At 57.2% G+C, this 16,376-nt stretch overlaps 1 protein-coding gene across 3 annotated transcripts; it reads left to right on the top strand.

Moving 5' to 3' along the window:
• The first annotated feature begins 1,008 nt into the window (after positions 1–1,008).
• Positions 1,009–16,218, top strand: ITIH4 (inter-alpha-trypsin inhibitor heavy chain 4). Of its 3 annotated transcripts, none has more exons than XM_061195430.1 (24): positions 1,009–1,095; positions 2,292–2,452; positions 4,522–4,626; positions 4,728–4,890; positions 5,029–5,139; positions 5,637–5,768; positions 6,538–6,654; positions 6,926–7,094; positions 7,195–7,320; positions 7,506–7,687; positions 7,783–7,968; positions 9,556–9,695; positions 9,931–10,085; positions 10,357–10,383; positions 10,668–10,721; positions 10,875–10,928; positions 11,202–11,288; positions 11,816–11,875; positions 12,072–12,098; positions 12,185–12,301; positions 13,385–13,559; positions 15,349–15,503; positions 15,627–15,723; positions 16,149–16,218. In XM_061195430.1, the coding sequence occupies exons 1-24, from the start codon at positions 1,009–1,011 to the stop codon at positions 16,216–16,218; spliced, it is 2,757 nt and encodes a 918-aa protein (XP_061051413.1). The 3 variants fall into 3 exon arrangements, with proteins under 3 accessions (XP_061051413.1, XP_061051411.1, XP_061051412.1); XM_061195428.1 differs by having other exon boundaries at positions 11,160–11,288; XM_061195429.1 differs by lacking the exon at positions 12,072–12,098 and having other exon boundaries at positions 11,160–11,288; positions 11,834–11,885; positions 12,165–12,301.
• Positions 16,219–16,376: the final 158 nt, after the last annotated feature.

Here is a 16,376-nt window from a genome sequence, read left to right as displayed (position 1 = left end):
CTTTATTAAAGGAAAATTGAAAAAAAATCATCTGTAATCCTGCCCCAGGCCCTCCAGCCACCCTCCTGTAGTCTGAGCCCACGACAACGGCACTGCCTTGGCGTGCTGACAGATCAGCGTTCTGCCTTTTCTCCAGGCATGATTCACAGGCTCCCTTGGTACGACTGACCTCCATGTAGGCCACGTGAGCATACACGCCACCACCCTGAATCGTCCCCTTCAGGAGCTCTGTGCTTTCTCTGTTCCATGCTTCCCTCTCAGGAGATTCCCCAGAGCGGGACTTCTGGGCCACAACGTGTGGGCATCTTTATGGCCCTCAGTTTGTATTGCCAAGTGCAGGTCTTGTTTCGGAGGCCTTGCTGGAGTTGCACCAAGAGTCCTGGCTAGAATAATGGGGCCCAAACAGCATCCTGAGGCCCCAGCAGAGAGAAGGGGGGCTCCTTGACCTAGCTCTCTCATCCCAGAAATAAGGTGTTATCCATCCTGCCTTGGCCCCAGCAGATCTTGCCCAACTCAGGCACCCCAAGGGCTGCTTGGTGCATTCGGGATCCCACTGCCCAGTCACACTGACCTGACTTCCAGGCCCTTGCCACCTGCAAACCACCCTCTGGCCCTCTTCTTCCCAACCACGCCTGTGCTTCTCCCAGGCTGGGCTTATGGAGAGCAGGCCAGTTCACTGCTATGTCCCCCAGCCCTAGGGAGCTTGTCGGCGAGATGAGTGGTGCAAGGGGGGGTGGTGGTTTGGTCAGATTCTGGACCATTCAGAAGGGGCGCCAGTACCTAGCTCCCCCCTGAGCCTGCTCCTGCTCAGTACGTGTTCCCATCCCCAGCCAAGGTCCACAGGACATTCGCAGTTTGCCTGCTTATCTGAGGCCACTGCGGTGTTTGGCTTGCAGATCCCAATTTCCCAGAACCTGCCCCCACAGGGGCGGGGCAGCGAGCAAGTTACTAATTCATTCCGCTCTTCCTCTCAAGCTCAGAAGCGGCCTGCCAGGCACCAGAGCCAAAATGAAGACCCCAGCCCCTGGCCGCGCCTGCGGCATCGTGCTGGTCCTGCTCTCGCTGGCCACCCTCCAGACCCTCAGGGCCCAAAAGGTAGCGGGTGTCCCCGGGTTCCTGTATGTGTGCACCTGAGCGTGAGTGGGACAAGTGGGTGAAGGGGAGGAGAGCCTCGGTGTGTGCAAGTGAGCACGGGTCAGTGTGTGTGCAGAGAAGTAGCGCTGCCCATCCACCAGGCACTACCCTGAGGGCTCTATGGAGAGTCCCCCATTTACAAGAAGGGGTGATCCTGGTATTCGCAGTTCACGGGGAGGAAGTGCAGCCTAACAAGTTGCCCTGGAGGGCGGCAGTGGGTGGGGTGGGTAAGAATGGGCCTCAGGAGCCCAGCTTACGCCTCCTGGCTGCGTGACCTCTCGGAAGTCATTAATGCTTTCCGTGTCTCTTTTTCCTCATCTGTAGAACAAGGTAGTAATAGAACTATTTAGAAGTTTGTGGTGAAGAGGAAACCCATAGTGTTGTAAAATGCTGAGTACAGTGTCTGGCATGGAGCAGACACTCACGTGTAAACAAGCCACACGGCCCGCCGCGCACCTCTGTGCTAAGCACAGGTGTGCCACATGCAGGCGGGCGAGAGATGTGTAGGCTCTGCCTGTTTGCACATGCCCTTCCTTGGAGACCGCAGACCTCGAGCGAAACACACATGCCTGGGGGAGTGCCCTGTGGACAGGGCAACAGGAGAGGCCCAATGCTGCAGGGAAAAGGGGGCAAAGCAGAAGATGCCCAGCCTTAGAGATGGACCCTCCCTACCTCCAGTTCTCCCAGCTCCTGCAGGCCCCTGGGGAGAGGTTGGCAGGGGCTGTTTTCCCCAGTCACAGGACTTGTTCACTGCCCTTTCACTGGGCGGAGCTAAGATAGCATGGAAGCTTCCTGACCCAACAGGACCCTGTGCCCCTCACCTCTGCCCCAAGGATAAGTAAGTTCCTCGCAGACTCAGTGGGGCTCAGGATCCACCCCCCACCCCTTGCCTGCTTGTTCTCCGAGGGGCACTATGGCCCCCACTGAACAAGACAGACTGATCCCTGCCCCGTGGCACTGTAGGATGGGGGATGAAGCACACAGCTGCCTCTGATCTGAGATGAAAGTTCACAAATGAAATGCTTCATGGAATTTTGCCTGAGACTTGATCAGTGTCTCGCTTGGGGTTGGGGGCTTGGTCTGGGACCAAGGCCAAGGCCCACTCTTGAAGAACATTGAACAGTCCTACCCTTTCCTTTCCTCCTCCACTGGCCCAGAATGACATCGACATCTACAGCCTCACTGTAGACTCCAAGGTCTCATCCCGATTTGCCCACACAGTCGTCACCAGCCGGGTGGTCAACAAGGCCAGTACTTTGCAGGCGATCACCTTCCAGATGGAGCTGCCCAAGAAAGCCTTCATCACCAACTTCTCCATGTAGGTGCCCTCCTGCTCTCCTCCTCGTCCCCCCTCCCCAATCCAGCACTGTGACACCATGGTCGGTCCCTGTGCCGGATCAGGAAGAGAGGGCCTCTTCCTGATGTGAGATGTGCCAGGATATATGCCTGAGGTGTGTGTGCTCCACCTGTAGGCAATACAGGGACCAGAGGCTTTAGCCAGGAACTTCATGCATTCTCAGAGACGTTTCCCTCCCTCCATCCTTTTATCCCTTCGTCCTTCCGGTTCTCCCTTCCTCCCTCCCTCCCTCCTTCCCTCCCTGTATCCCTTCCTCCCTTCCTCCATCCATCCCGCCGTCCCTTCATCCCTCCCTCCGTTGGTCCCTCTCGCCATCCATCTCTCCATCTGTTCATCCATTTTCCCTGAGTGCTGCCCAGGTGGCAGACGGAGAACCACGGTATCTTTGTGTCTTTGCCTTTGAGAAGTACAGACTTGGGGCATCCTGAGGCCAAGCCCAGGCAGAAGGGAGTCACCAAAAGGCAGATTCCAGTTCAGAATACAGAAAACTTCCTAACCCCTGGGCTGCCCCACAATGAAGCAGTGCCTCAAGGAGGGGGACCACCTCCTTGTCACAGAAGTTCTAAGCCAGGCTCATCCCCCCACACCCCCAACTGGGATACTGCAGAGGGTGGTTCTGCTCTGGGTCAGAAGCTGCATTGGGAGGCCCCTGGGGTTTCTGTGGACTCTGTGAGCAGGTGATGATCCTCACCTTGTCTCTACTGTCCTCCCCCACCCTTCCCGACCGAGTTTTGCAATGTTTGCTAAATGCAAGAGAACTCTCTGTCCCTGGCCCCACAGGAGAGGCAGTGATTGAGGACAGGCCAGAGAGAGGCTGATCCCAGAAACTCAGGGAGGGTGATGGGTGGGGCAGAGAGCGAGCATCTCAGGTGGAGTCCCCAGTGCACCCTGGGACCTCTGAAAACCTGCGGTGGGGGTCCGGTCCCTGTGGTTGGCTCCTTATCTCTCTGCCCACACCGCCTCCAGCAGCCCTTGATTTCCTCACCCTGGAGCCAGGCCTGTGCTGCCCAACTTGCAGCATAAGCTTCACAGGCTGCACCCCACCTCCCATGTGGGTGCCACGGCCAGCAAGTTACGAGGTTTCAGGCCCATCGCATCTGCTGAGGGCCCTGGACTTGCACCCCTCTCTGGGCCCAGCTCCTGCTGCTGCATGAGATAGGGAAGCAGTGGGCAGGGTGCCCTGCTCCCCAACCTGCTTGGAATCCCAAATTGGGCATCTGGGAAGAGGAGCCCTGCAGCCCAGCAGCAGCCCAATCCCTAGCCCAGAGTTAAATTGTGACCAGGGAGGTCAGGAAGGTGTGGAGGAAGGACACTTGGTCCTGAGGTCCTGGCTGCCCCCCTCCCCCCTGTACACTCTCACCCTCTCACACCACCCCCAGACAGAGCAGGCTTATGTTTGCCTGCCAGTTCACTCTCAGTCCCCAGAAATGGCTGCTAGGATTGTCTGCACGCCCCAAGGAGCCCTGTCCACCAGTTGTCCAAAACTTCCTTCCCCAAAGGCCAACCTCTCTGCAGAGTGGCCTGTCCGGTGTTGGAAGAGGGGGCAGCCATGGGGGAGAGGGGTCAGAGCCTTCAGTCCCGTGTCTCCACTGGCCTGGGAGCCAGCATCTCCCTCCTGCTGAGTCTGCCCCACGGGGCTGAGTGAACTGTGGCTCAGAGATCTCGCTGGTGGCTGACCCGTTCCTCTGAGAACAGTCTGTGGGATGGAAGGGGCAACTGGGACGTGGAGCCAGACAGGAAGGGAGAAGAGAGGCCGGGACCTGCCTCCCCTGCAGCCTTCATCCCAGTTGTTCAGTAAAAGGCATGTTTGCCGACACAATGCACGTCTCAGGGTAGACGGAGGCCTGCAGAGCCCCCATCCACACCGGGCCCCGCACAGAGTCGTGTCCACAGTAGGTGCATAATAAATGGGTGGGCTCAGGTAAAGATGGGAGTCAGTCTGTCAAGAGGCACGTGAAGTCCCGGAGGAGGCAGGATTGCAGGGGGGCTCCCCCACCAGGCTCTCAACAACTCTCTCCCTCCTGCCCCAGGATCATTGATGGTGTGACCTACCCCGGTAACATCAAGGAGAAGGCTGCAGCCCAGGAGCAATACAGCGCGGCTGTGGCGAGGGGAGAGAGCGCCGGCCTCGTCAAGTGAGCCCAACGGGGTGGGGAGGACCCTGTGGGGGTGGGGGCTGCCCCTGCCTTCAGCCACCCCTGGTCTGAGGGGCAGACCTGATGCCCTCTTCCCCCAGGGCCACTGGGAGAAAGACAGAGCAGTTCCAGGTGTCAGTCAGTGTAGCGCCCGCTGCCAAGGTCACCTTCGAGCTGGTGTATGAGGAGCTCCTGGTGCGGCACCTGGGAGCGTACGAGCTGCTGCTGAAAGTCCAGCCCCAGCAGCTAGTCAAGCACCTGCAGGTACCTGGTGCCGCCTCCTCTTAGAAGTCCTCCTAGATGACCTCACTCTCCTGAGGGCGGCCCCTACTTGCCCTTCTGCCTCCTGTGAGGGCCAACCCTGTACCCCAGCAGACCCAGTAACCCACTTCTTGCCTCTAGATGGACATTTACATCTCCGAGCCTCAGGGCATCAGCTTTCTGGAGACAGAGAGCACCTTCATGACCAATGAACTGGCAGAGGCCCTCACCACCTCACAGAACAAGACCAAGGTGGGCCTGCTATAGTCTGCGGGTGGGAGTTCCCAGGGGCCTGTCTTCAGGCTGGCTCTATGGGCCTGGATTTCCAGAGAGTGGGACCATTGGGCAGAATCTCTGAGCTAGAGGGACTTGTGAGGTTCCTGTGTCCATGCTGTCATTTGGCAGATGGGGAGGGCAAGGCCTAGGGAAGGATGGTGGGTGCTGGTTTGAACCCTGAGATCGGGAGAGAAGACTGATGTCAGGGTCCCAGGACCAGGTAGGGAGGAGGAGCTGACTGGACCGTACACATCCTGAGCCCAGCCTCTGCTTGCACAGATCTAGGAGCAGGGGATTCCCTTGTACCCACTCCCCTACGTGGAGGCAGTCTATCCGATAGCTCAGCTGGAGAGAAAGTTCTCTGGAATTTGACCCAAGGCTGCCTCCTGGAATTCTCTCTTCAGATGGGGGTGAGGGGTGTTGTTGACATGGCCTTGCTGCTCCTCCCGACTTCAACCTGGTCATTTTTCCAGGCTCATGTCCGATTCAAGCCGACACTGTCCCAGCAGCAAAAGTCTCCAGAGCAGCAGCAGGACACAGTCCTGGATGGCAACTTCATCGTCCGCTATGATGTGGACCGGACTGTCTCCGGGGGTTCCATTCAGGTGTGTGGGCTCCAGAGAAGAGCTGAGCCCCCAAAAAGTCCATCTACCATCAAGGACCTGAGCCTGGGAGTTCTAAAAGAAAAGACAAAATAACCACCCCTAGTTATCTGTATGCACCAGGGGCAGCACAGACGGCAAACAGGCAGTTTAGTTGTGTTGCCCCTGAAACAATTCTCTTTCAGAGGGAAGAAAGTTTGTCTCTGCTGAAGAACTGCCCTGCAGGGTTTCCCTTGTAGCCTTGGCTGCCAGGAGACTCACAGTTCACTTTTATGCTCAATTACAGTACCTTCTTTCACACAAGCTTCTGGCATCATTGTGCTTCCCCTTTATTTTTGAGCAAATCACTGTTTTCTCGCCCCTTTCCCAAACCACTGGGTCCAGGGGAGACCAACCCCTCGAGGATCCAGAAGAACATGCAGGAAGCCATAGATGGACTTTGTTTTTGGATTCTTCACTTTTTTGATGGATCTCAGGTTTATTATGTCTGAACCTTTTAGTATAAGCTGCCTCAAATACTAAAACAAGTAAGAGGTAAAGTAGGGGTAGAGTTCTGGTGGGCCATGCATGAGCAGGGAAGCCTTCTGCAAGGGAGGGGCTGGACTAAACCCTAAAGTATGGCAAGGATTTGGGGAGGTTAATGGTGGGACAGGGATGGAGGGGGATGGAATGAAGAGAACAGAGGAACCCCAGGACTGGGGGTGAGGAGGCTGGTTAGGGGCAGGGCAGGGCTGCAGCTCTTACACCTGGGTGTGTCTCACTCTGGTCACAGATCGAGAATGGCTACTTCGTGCACTACTTTGCCCCTGAGCACCTGGCCACGATCCCCAAGAACGTGATCTTTGTCATTGACAAGAGCGGCTCCATGAGGGGCAGGAAAATCCAGCAGGTGGGTCCCATGGGCCAGGCGGGGTCCTGAAAACTCACAGATGTCCCACACCATCAGCTCTGGTCCAGCAGGCAGACCTGCCCTCCTCCATCTTCCTAGTTAGGGGGCTCCCATGGATCGAGGTTGGTCAGAGTTTGGGGCAGGTCCTGCCGCTAGAGCGTTCACCATGTCCTCACTGCAGATGTGAGCCTGGGGGTGCAGCCCAAGGGCACATGAGCCCCCAGGGAGGCCCCACTGAGACACCCACCTTGTGTCCCCTTCCCCTGACCAGACCCGGGAAGCCCTCATCAAGATCCTGGGTGACCTCGGTCCCCGTGACCAGTTCAACCTCATCAGCTTCAGTGGGGAAGCAGCCCAGTGGAAGCCACAGCTAGTGCCAGCCTCGGCTGAGAACGTGAATGAGGCCAAGAGCTACGCCACTGGCATCCAGGCCCAGGGAGGTGAGCACCTCTGCAGCCTTGCACGGTCGTGACGTCCAGGACACTGAGCCCAGCCTGGGGCACCCTGCTGGGAGCCACCCTAAGAGTGTGTGCCCCACAGGGACCAATATAAACGATGCGATACTGATGGCCGTGCAGCTGCTAGAGAGAGCCAACCGGGAGGAGCTGCTGCCCGCGGGAAGCGTCACCCTCATCATCCTCCTCACCGACGGTGACCCCACTGCGGGTGAGGCACTGCCAGCAGCCCCAGGGCATGCTGCCCAGAGGGAGTAGCTGGGCTCCAGCGCGGCTTGCTGTGGGACCTGGGGCAGGGAGGGGGGATCTCTGAGGCCCCTCTGGCTCTGAGATTCCAGAAATATCTGTTGAGCAAATCACTGTTTCCTCACCCCTTTCCCAAACCACTGGGTCCAGGGGAAACCAACCCCTCAAGGATCCAGAAGAACGTTCAGGAAGCCATAGATGGCCAGCACAGCCTCTTCTGCCTGGGCTTCGGCTTCGACGTCAGCTACGCCTTCCTGGAGAAGCTGGCACTGGACAACGGCGGCCTGGCCCGGCGCATCTATGAGGACTCGGACTCCGCGCTGCAGCTCCAGGTGCCCGTGCGCCCCTGCTGGGCCATGTGAGCGAGGGATGGCACTGACAGGCGGGCAGACCCCAGCACAGCCCTTATGACACCCCCACCGTGCAGGACTTCTACCAAGAGGTGGCCAACCCACTGATGACATCGGTGGCCTTCGAGTACCCAAGCAACGCCGTGGAGGCGGTCACACAGGACGCCTTCCGGCTGTTCTTCAAGGGCTCCGAGTTGGTTGTGGCCGGGAAGCTCCGGGACCAGAACCCTGATGTGCTCTCAGCCAAAGTCAGGGGGCAGCTGGTAGGTGTGGCCAGCCATCCTGGAGGGGAAGGGCAGCCGGGGCAGGCAGTCAGAGCGGCTGGGTTCAAACCCCAGCCCTGCCAGGCTCCAGCCGGTTGACCTTGAGCAAGTTACAGAGTGCCCTCTGCCACTTGCGGATGTCGCATCCCCACCGTGTTGGCTCCTGGTAGAGGTTCAGTGAGATGATGTGATTTTCCGAGAGCACCTGTGTGGGGCCGGCATGCGGCAGACACTCAACGGTCAGTCAGTGCTGCTGCTGCTGTTCCCAAGGGCACCAGGTGCTTGGCATCCCCTCCTGTCCTCACACCAGCCCTCTGAGGTTACAGTCAGGCAGGGAGGACTGCTCCCATTTCACAGATGAGCAGCCTGACATCCAGGCAGAGCAGGTGGTTTGCCCTGGGCCCCACTGCAGCCGGGTCAAGAACCCAGCTCACCATGTGGCGTCCTGTCCTTGCCCAGCCTTCCCTGCCTCTGTGCCATGGGAGGCCCTCTCATTCCACGAAGAGAAACACAGCACTTCTCTAGGCCCTGGGGTTACTGCCCTCACGGGAGAGACAGCATGGGTAAATTGTCACACAAACAAGGAGCTGCAGGCTGGATAAATTCGGGGACTCGGGAGCAGCACTGGGAACCCCAGCCTGGCCTGGGGATCAGGGAGGGCTTCCCAGAGGAGGCTCAGCTAAGACTGAGAGGTGAGTAGAAGGTGGCGGAGGCCAGATGGTGGAGGGATGGAGGAATGTTCCAGGCTTGCGTGGCAGGCAGGCAGCATGTGTGGGGAGAATAGCAGGTGGGCTACGCAAGCAGGCATGGGGGGCCCAGGGCCTCATCTCAGGAGAAGTAGCCAAGTGTCATGATGGGCAGGGCATGCCCTGTGGCCAGCCTGCCCGGCTTCACCTCCAGCTCTGCCATCTCCCAGAGGTGAGACCTGGGGCAAGGCACTTAAGCTCCCTGTGCCTCAGTTTCCTGCTGTATACAAATGAAAATAAGTCACCTCGCCCACAACTGGTAAAGCTGCAGTGGGGATTAAGGTCTCGCCTGGTATAAACGCTCCATGTATGTTAGCTGCTGATATCCTGGAGGCCGGGGGTTCCCAAAGTGCAGAACCCAAGGTGACTTGGAGTAGTTTACAAACAAACATGTCTTTGTTTTAGTAGTTATGTATTTATTTTAATGTGTTCTGAAGAATAACTCGAACCACAGACCTAAGATTTCACAGGTATTATTGCTTGGGTCAAGACCAAGAGTGTTAGTCTATTTAAAGTTGATTGGAGAAGAACCATCAAACAAATAGCTGTATGTGTGGAGAAGGCAAAAATTCATGCAGCTCCTGGTTCTGCGCCTGCTGTGTAGCACCTGGGATAGTTTGCTCCCTTTTATCTCCACCTCCTTGTCATCCTTGGAGGCTCTGTGGCTGAGCCCCTCACACCCCTAAACACACTCCCTACTCTCCACTCTACTCAAAGGAAATGTGGCCTTGCAGCCGACGCTGCCCCCGCCAGGTTTCTCGTGGCAGTGCTGGGCAGCGCCAGGCCGGGTGCAGACGTCACACCCTCACTGCTCCTGCCCTGGCTGGGCCCCTCTTTCCAGCACATGGAGAACATCACCTTTGTAACGGAGTCCCGCGTGGCAGAGCAGGAGGAGGCGTTCCGGAGCCCCAGATACATCTTCCACAGCTTCATGGAGAGACTGTGGGCGTACCTGACCATCCAGCAACTGCTGGAGCAAACGTGGGTGCACGCACCCTCCAGGGCCCACTGGGGTGGCCACACATGGTCTCAGCACTTCCCCAGGCTCTTCACCGGTGGGGCAGGCACAGCTGGCGCTAGGCATGGGGACAGGGTGGCGGTATCGTGTCTGAGTTCCAGACTCCCAGTGGGAGCTCCCTAGAGGGGTCTGGAAGGGAGGGTGAGTCTGACTGGGCACCCGGGGGCCTGCTGAGCCACTGGTCTCCTCCGCCTGCAGAGTCTCCACGCTAGATGCTGAGAAGCAGGCTCTTGAGGCCCGAGCTCTGAACTTGTCGCTCAGCTACAGCTTTGTCACCCCGCTCACGTCCATGGTGATCACCAAACCGGAAGGTCAAGAGCAGTCTCAGGTTGCTGAGAAGCCCGTGGAAAATGGTGGGTGTGGCAGCAGAGTTTTGACCCAGCATTCTCCCCAGCCCCTCCCCACATCCTGACTAAGATGCCACCCCTGCCACCCACAGACTCCCAGGAGACTTACCCTATTTCATTGATGAGGAAACTGAGGCCAGTCTCCTGACCCCTGCATGTTCACTGCACCTGTGTAGTGCTGGGGCTGGGAAGCAAGGTTAAACAGAAGCACTTCAAATTTATCAAAACCACCCTGACAGTGTATCTCTCTCTTTCTCCCTCTTTTTGTCTTAACCAGAAAACAGACACAGGAACGTCCACTCAGGTAAGGGCCTAATACCCTCTAAGGCTGGCCTGGGTGACTATTGGTTGACACAGGGCCTATGGTACAGCGACCATGAAGTTGCTAGCCGGGGCCTCTCCAGCCCAGCCCTGCTCAGGAGGGGGTGTCATCTGCCCAAGCACGCTGGTGCATTTAGTTACCTGTTCATTCAGATATTGGTTGCCACTCAGGCCCTGTCCTGGGCACTAGGGACACAGGCCCGCATCCCACTGGGGGCCCCAGAAAGGCACATCCAAGAAGCAAACCCAGGTCTCTCTGATTTCCAGGTCACACTCTCTTCAGACATCATTCCATGGGAGACAGAGCGTCCAGAATAACAGGTAGCAAAAGAGGAGAGGATAGAGGAAGGGGCTGTTGACAGAACCTTGACCCTGGCCACAGACTGGGCTCTGCCCTGGCTGTGGGGGGGAGTGACTCTTGTCTCGCCTAGCTGGTGGCAGGGCTGGGACTCAAATCCAGTTGTGTCCGATTAGGAGGCAGCAGTGCAGACCCTGTCTTTTCTAAAAGAAGAGGCTGGAGAGGACAAGGTAGTTTGAGGGGCACTGCCAGAGTGGGGCAAGGGGGGCCGATATCCCAGCAGGGAGGAGTTCAAGAAGGGTCCATTGTTCCAGCTTTGAATTTCTCCCAGAATGGCGGGTGTGGGGAGGGGAGCCATTTGCCTTCTCCACGTCCCTCTTCTGGGGTGGGTCCCAGAGCCCTGGCTGTGGGGACCCATGGCACTGCTTGAGAAAAGACTGCATGTGTCAACTTTTCCAAAGCTGGAGTTTTCGATAAGCTGTACAGCTTCCCAACGAGATTAGGACCACCTGGACCTCTTCATCCTCCTCATCTTCCTTATCCATCCCACCGTACGACCTGGGGACCAATGCTACCAGACGTGATGTCACGTAAGCCGCTTTCTGACCCTCTGAGGGCCTAGTTTCCTCAAGATGAACCTCCCCATAGAGTTGGATGAGATAAAGCACCAAGCACAGGGCTAGGCACAGACCAGGGGGAGTTGCTGTAAGGTATGATGTTAAATAACGTGTCCTTTATTTTTACTGAATTGGATTCATTACACTCTGGAGGCTGGCTCAGGATGGAACGTTCTAGAAAGGGAAGGTTTCCTCCATTCCCAAAGCCAGGAGTAGTCCCTTGAGCTGTTTCTGATCTCCAAATCTGGACTCAGACACAGCCACAGGGCCAGGCTGGACCCTGTCTCCTCAGCGTTTTCCCTAATAGCATGCTCTTCTGGTTGAAAAATCTCTTTGCAAAGGCTCTTCCAGATTGGGTGTACGTGTGGCAGGGGTTGTGGGATTGGAGCTTGGTGGGTGGCAGGTGGCAGTGATGGCTGGAGGGCTTGCCGATTGCTTTGAATCCTGACTGCCTTCTCCCTTTCTGTTCCTGGCTGTTCCTGCACTAACGCCTGCGTCAGGGCCATCAGCTACCTCAGTTCTTGATGAAGTGTCTCATGACATGGACTTAAGAATCAAAGGTACCTCCAGGCAGCAATAGATTCTGGCCCTATAGCAGGGAGACCCTGGGAGGGGAGAGCCCGGGGAGCTCTACAAACCTGTCACGTGGGTTTCTCGATGGAGAGGGAGCCCTGCCACACCCATCTGCTACTCCATTCCTCAGCCTGCCCCTCCCGAGGAAGGGGCTGCCTAAACCCAGACTATTTCTTCTTTCAGAAACAACCACGGCAGCCCCACACCCCGGTAAGTGCCAGCTCCCCTCAGCCCCCCTCCCCGTCCTCACCCCCAGCCTGCTCTACCTTCCCCCAGAACCACACCTGCTGTCCCAGCCCCCATCCAGCCTCCTTCCATCATCCTGCCGCTGCCTGGGCAGAGCGTGGACCGGCTCTGTGTGGACCTCAAGCGCTCTCAGGGACCAACGAACCTGCTCTCAGACCCTGGCCAAGGTGAGAGGTGCACACCCAGTCATACACCCAGAGAGACCCGGGCACCAACTTCCCACCCCGGAAAAAAACGGTGGGAAACCTGCCCACAGAGACTCACGGGCAGTCCTCGTCCCAGGTGGTAACGTGGCCACGCCCCTGAGCACCGACACTTGTGCTCATACGTCTTCCCCACAGACCTTTCACTGGGCACCACATATGCAGGCCTGGGTGGCCTGCACCCCAGGGTGACCAGATGTGGGCTTGCCCCCAGGCACTGCCATACTTCAGGTGTGGGGAGACAGACCTGGGCACAGAGCAGCACAGGGGCCTGTCGTCCGTGCCCAGAGCACCGTGGAGACGAGCCCAGAGGAGGAGATGAGAGCTGTCCTAGGGTCAGGGGAGGCTGCACAGGGTCATATGGGGGTGACTGGGCCTTGGCAGAGAAGTGGGGGGTCCACAAGGTAGAGGAATGGGTAGGCAGAAGCACAGAGCCCTGAAGGGGGTGTGGAGGAAACAAATGGGGGGAGGAGGTAGGTGCGCTGGCCAGACCTGCCCCCAAGTCCCCAGAAGGGTGGAGCTGAGCTGTCAGGTCAGACGTGGGGACACACAGCACTCGAGATGCTCAAATGCACAGCTGCAGAGCCATCACAGTCAACGAACATCTGCGGCCCCCTCGTTTCCCCCAGACCCTCACACACTGTCTCCCGCTTCATCACGCCAGGCCCAGAGTCGGTTTGCTCCCTGAGGCTAGGGACCACTGACTTTCCCTCCCACTCTTGGCCACGGTGCCCAGCTCAGGGTCAGGCACACTGCAGGGGCTTCACGCGCGTTTACTGACTTCACACGAGACCTCCCTCCTCAGAGGGCTCGTCTGAAGATGGCTGTCACCCAAGACTCGGGGACCCCTCCAAGGCCATAGGGAACCAAGGGATGAGTGGAAAGACTGTGGGAAGCAGGCCCGCGGTGTGAGGGGAGGCTGGGGAAGGGGACCGGAGGTGAGTGGGTGAAGAGCGGCTCCGGGGGTTGTAGCGGGGGGGACCACCTGTTCAGGCCAGTGCCCAGCTGGGACCACAGCTTTGACCTCTCTGCTCCCGGCCCTCTCAGGGATTGAGGTGACTGGCCACTATGAGACAGAGAAGGCCCACTTCTCGTGGATTGAGGTGACCTTCAAGAAACCCCAGCTGCAGGTTCGTGCATCCCCTGAGCACGTGGTAGTGACTCGGAACCGAAGAAGCTCTGCATACAAGTGGAAGAAAACTCTGTACTCGGTGATGCCAGGGTAAGCCACAGGCTGGGGACCAGCGGTGACCCCTCACCCCACGTTAGCTGGTGATGGGACGCCGCAGGCCTGGGGAGGGAGTGGCTGGGCATGAGTCCTCTGCAGTGGGCCGCACCCACAGGAGGGGCAGAGATGCACAGAGCCCTGTACATACCCCTCCTGCTCTGGAGGGTGCCAAGGGGTTGTCCCAGGGACCTGGCTACCATCACACCTAACCCAGGTCTCTGTCCTGTGCAGGGCACGGTGTGGTTTGGAGCTGCTCTGCTGAGTGACCCTAGGCAGGCTGCTTAGCCCCTCTCACTTCTAACTAGGGATAATCATTCGGCCCTGAGTCGGAGGGCTGAGGGGATGGTCCAGTGAGAGAATGTGGTCGGGGAGCATTTTGCCCACAGACAGTACGGTGCCCACTGGGCATGCGGGAAGGTGCGCTCTCTACGTGGTGAGGTAACCCTGACGACGAGAGGTTGGAGAGTGCTGTCCATCAGGGGAGGTTACAGTTGTCATCCTTAACTTTGAAGCTCTATTGAGGAGAGACAGGTCCCTCTGACATCAACACGGGGCAGCTGGTGGGTAGTGGAGAAGGATGGCGACCTCTTCTTGTGGGGCTTTCCCTGTGTGGAGCCTTGCAGAGGTAGCTCTCCTGCTCTGGGAGTCACTAGGGGCCTGGGAGAAAAGCCAAGGACCCTGGCCCTGTTCGAGCTGTGTTCTCTGAGCCCCCAGCCTGTGCTGAGTATGGAGAGCCTTGTCCGCTCCCTCTCACCCAGCCCCTCTGAAGAGACTGGTTCCCACTTGATACATGAGTGCACACCTGGCAAATCGGAGGGGCTCACCTGAAAAGTTCCCAATTTCATAAAAGATCTTAGTTTCCTGCTATCTGGTAGACAAAGATCAATAGCATTTCTGTGCCTTGGACATACACACTAGAAGATGGAATAAAGGATTCCTATCAATCGTGGTGATTGAACATCCACATACTTTCATGAGCTACAGAAGATGCACATAAAGAAAAATAGACCACGGCTTTTACACTGAACTCTGTCAACAAGACGGTGGAAGTTTAGGGCGTTTCCATTGAAAATAAGCTCAGAGTCACAGCAGGGTCTTATTCGACATGCTTAAAGGAGTCTAACGTTCCTAAGAAAACAAAAGTGGTAATAATTTCAAAGATTATTTTAAGTAAAAAAGGAAGGCATTCGAGAAGGACTTGCCCTTCTAGACCTTAAAACACATGATTAAACATTGATCATCAGAAGAAAGAGGCACTAGCCATAAAAACAAAAGGGACAGAGGAAATGTATCCTTGAACCCCTAAGTCATATAATTCATGAGAAACCAAATCTAAGAAAACCAGAGGGAGACGAACCGTTATCTCATGTTATAAATAATCCTGGGATAGGGGACTTCCCTGGCGGTCCAGTGGTTAAGACTCTGCGCTGCCAGTGCAGGGGGCATGGGTTTGATCCCTGGTCAGAGAACTAAGATGCCGCATGCCGTGTGGCAGGGCAAAAAAAAAAAAAAAAAAAAAAAAAAAAAAAAAAAAATATATATATATATATATATATATATATATATAAAATGCTGGGATAACCAGGTATCAGTAAGTTAACATCGGTCCCAGTTGACTGAGGAAACTGAAACCCAGAAGATTGAAGGGACCTCCCACCAAAGGCCACACTAGGAGATCCTGAGGCCGGGAGGGCAGCCCCTGCCCACTGCCACGCTGCTGCCCAGGTCCCCTGCGGGCACCTCCTTGCCCCCCTTCCTGCTCAGGACGCGGGTTTCCCCACAGTCTCAAGATGACCATGGACAAGGCGGGGCTTCTGCTGCTCAGCAGCCCTGACACAGTGACCATCGGCCTGCTGTCCTGGGACGGCCCTGGGGAGGGGCTCCGGCTCCTTCTGCGGGACACTGACCGCTTCTCCAGCCACGTCAGTGGGACCCTTGGTACGTGGCTCGGGACGTCATCAGAAGCCGCCTCTGCCTGTGAACAGGCGGTGCCATCACCTCTGCATGTCCCCCAGCCTCCCTCCGTCTTTATTCCTCGCTGACCCGCCCTTTGTATCTCAGGCCAGTTTTACCAGGACGTGCTCTGGGAGCCCCTGGCAGCAGCAGATGACAGCAAGCGAACACTGAAGGTGCAGGGGCGTGACCATTCTGCCACCAGGTGACTCGGCACAACAGGCCACTGAGCCCGGCCAGGGGTGGGGCTGGGAGCCGGGCTCTGGGACCCCCACTCCTCTGTCCCTGCCTGGGAACTAGACAGTCAGGTGTCAGGCTAGACAAGTCTGACCCAGCTTTCAGTGGCCCCACAAAAGGTGGTCAACTCAGACCCACAGAAAACATACCAGCCCAGAGATCACTAGAGTGAGTTGGTAGCAGTAGAAAACTCCCCCTGAATTCCCAGAGCCCTGGCCCCTGGAGACCACACATAGCTGGGTGCCCTTGGGTGGCCAGGCCTTGTCAGCCTGTGCTGGAGGGAACTCTGAGGGACCCCAAGACCCCCCACCTTCCACATTCCTATCCCTAGCTGTCTCCCTCTTCCCACCCAACCTGAGACATGCTGACCACCTGTCTGTCTGTCCATCCCAGAGAGCTCAAGCTGGATTACCAAGAGGGGCCCCCGGGAACAGAGATTTCCTGCTGGTCTGTGGAGCTGTAGTTCTGATGGAAGGAGTTATGCCCACCCCCCATGCCGCCTGCTGGGTGCAGATGGCTGCCACCCTGCGACCACAGGGCCACCTGTGGGTCCTGTAACATCATGGGGAGAGGTATTTATGCTCATTAAAATAAAGAGAGGTAGTGTGAACCCAGGGAGTG

Source organism: Eubalaena glacialis, chromosome 7 (genome assembly GCF_028564815.1).
Source record: "Eubalaena glacialis isolate mEubGla1 chromosome 7, mEubGla1.1.hap2.+ XY, whole genome shotgun sequence".
In the NCBI taxonomy this organism is placed as follows: Eukaryota; Metazoa; Chordata; class Mammalia; order Artiodactyla; family Balaenidae; genus Eubalaena; species Eubalaena glacialis.
The sequence above is the reverse complement of the archived record's forward strand: the minus strand, read 5'-3'. Positions and strand labels throughout refer to the sequence as shown.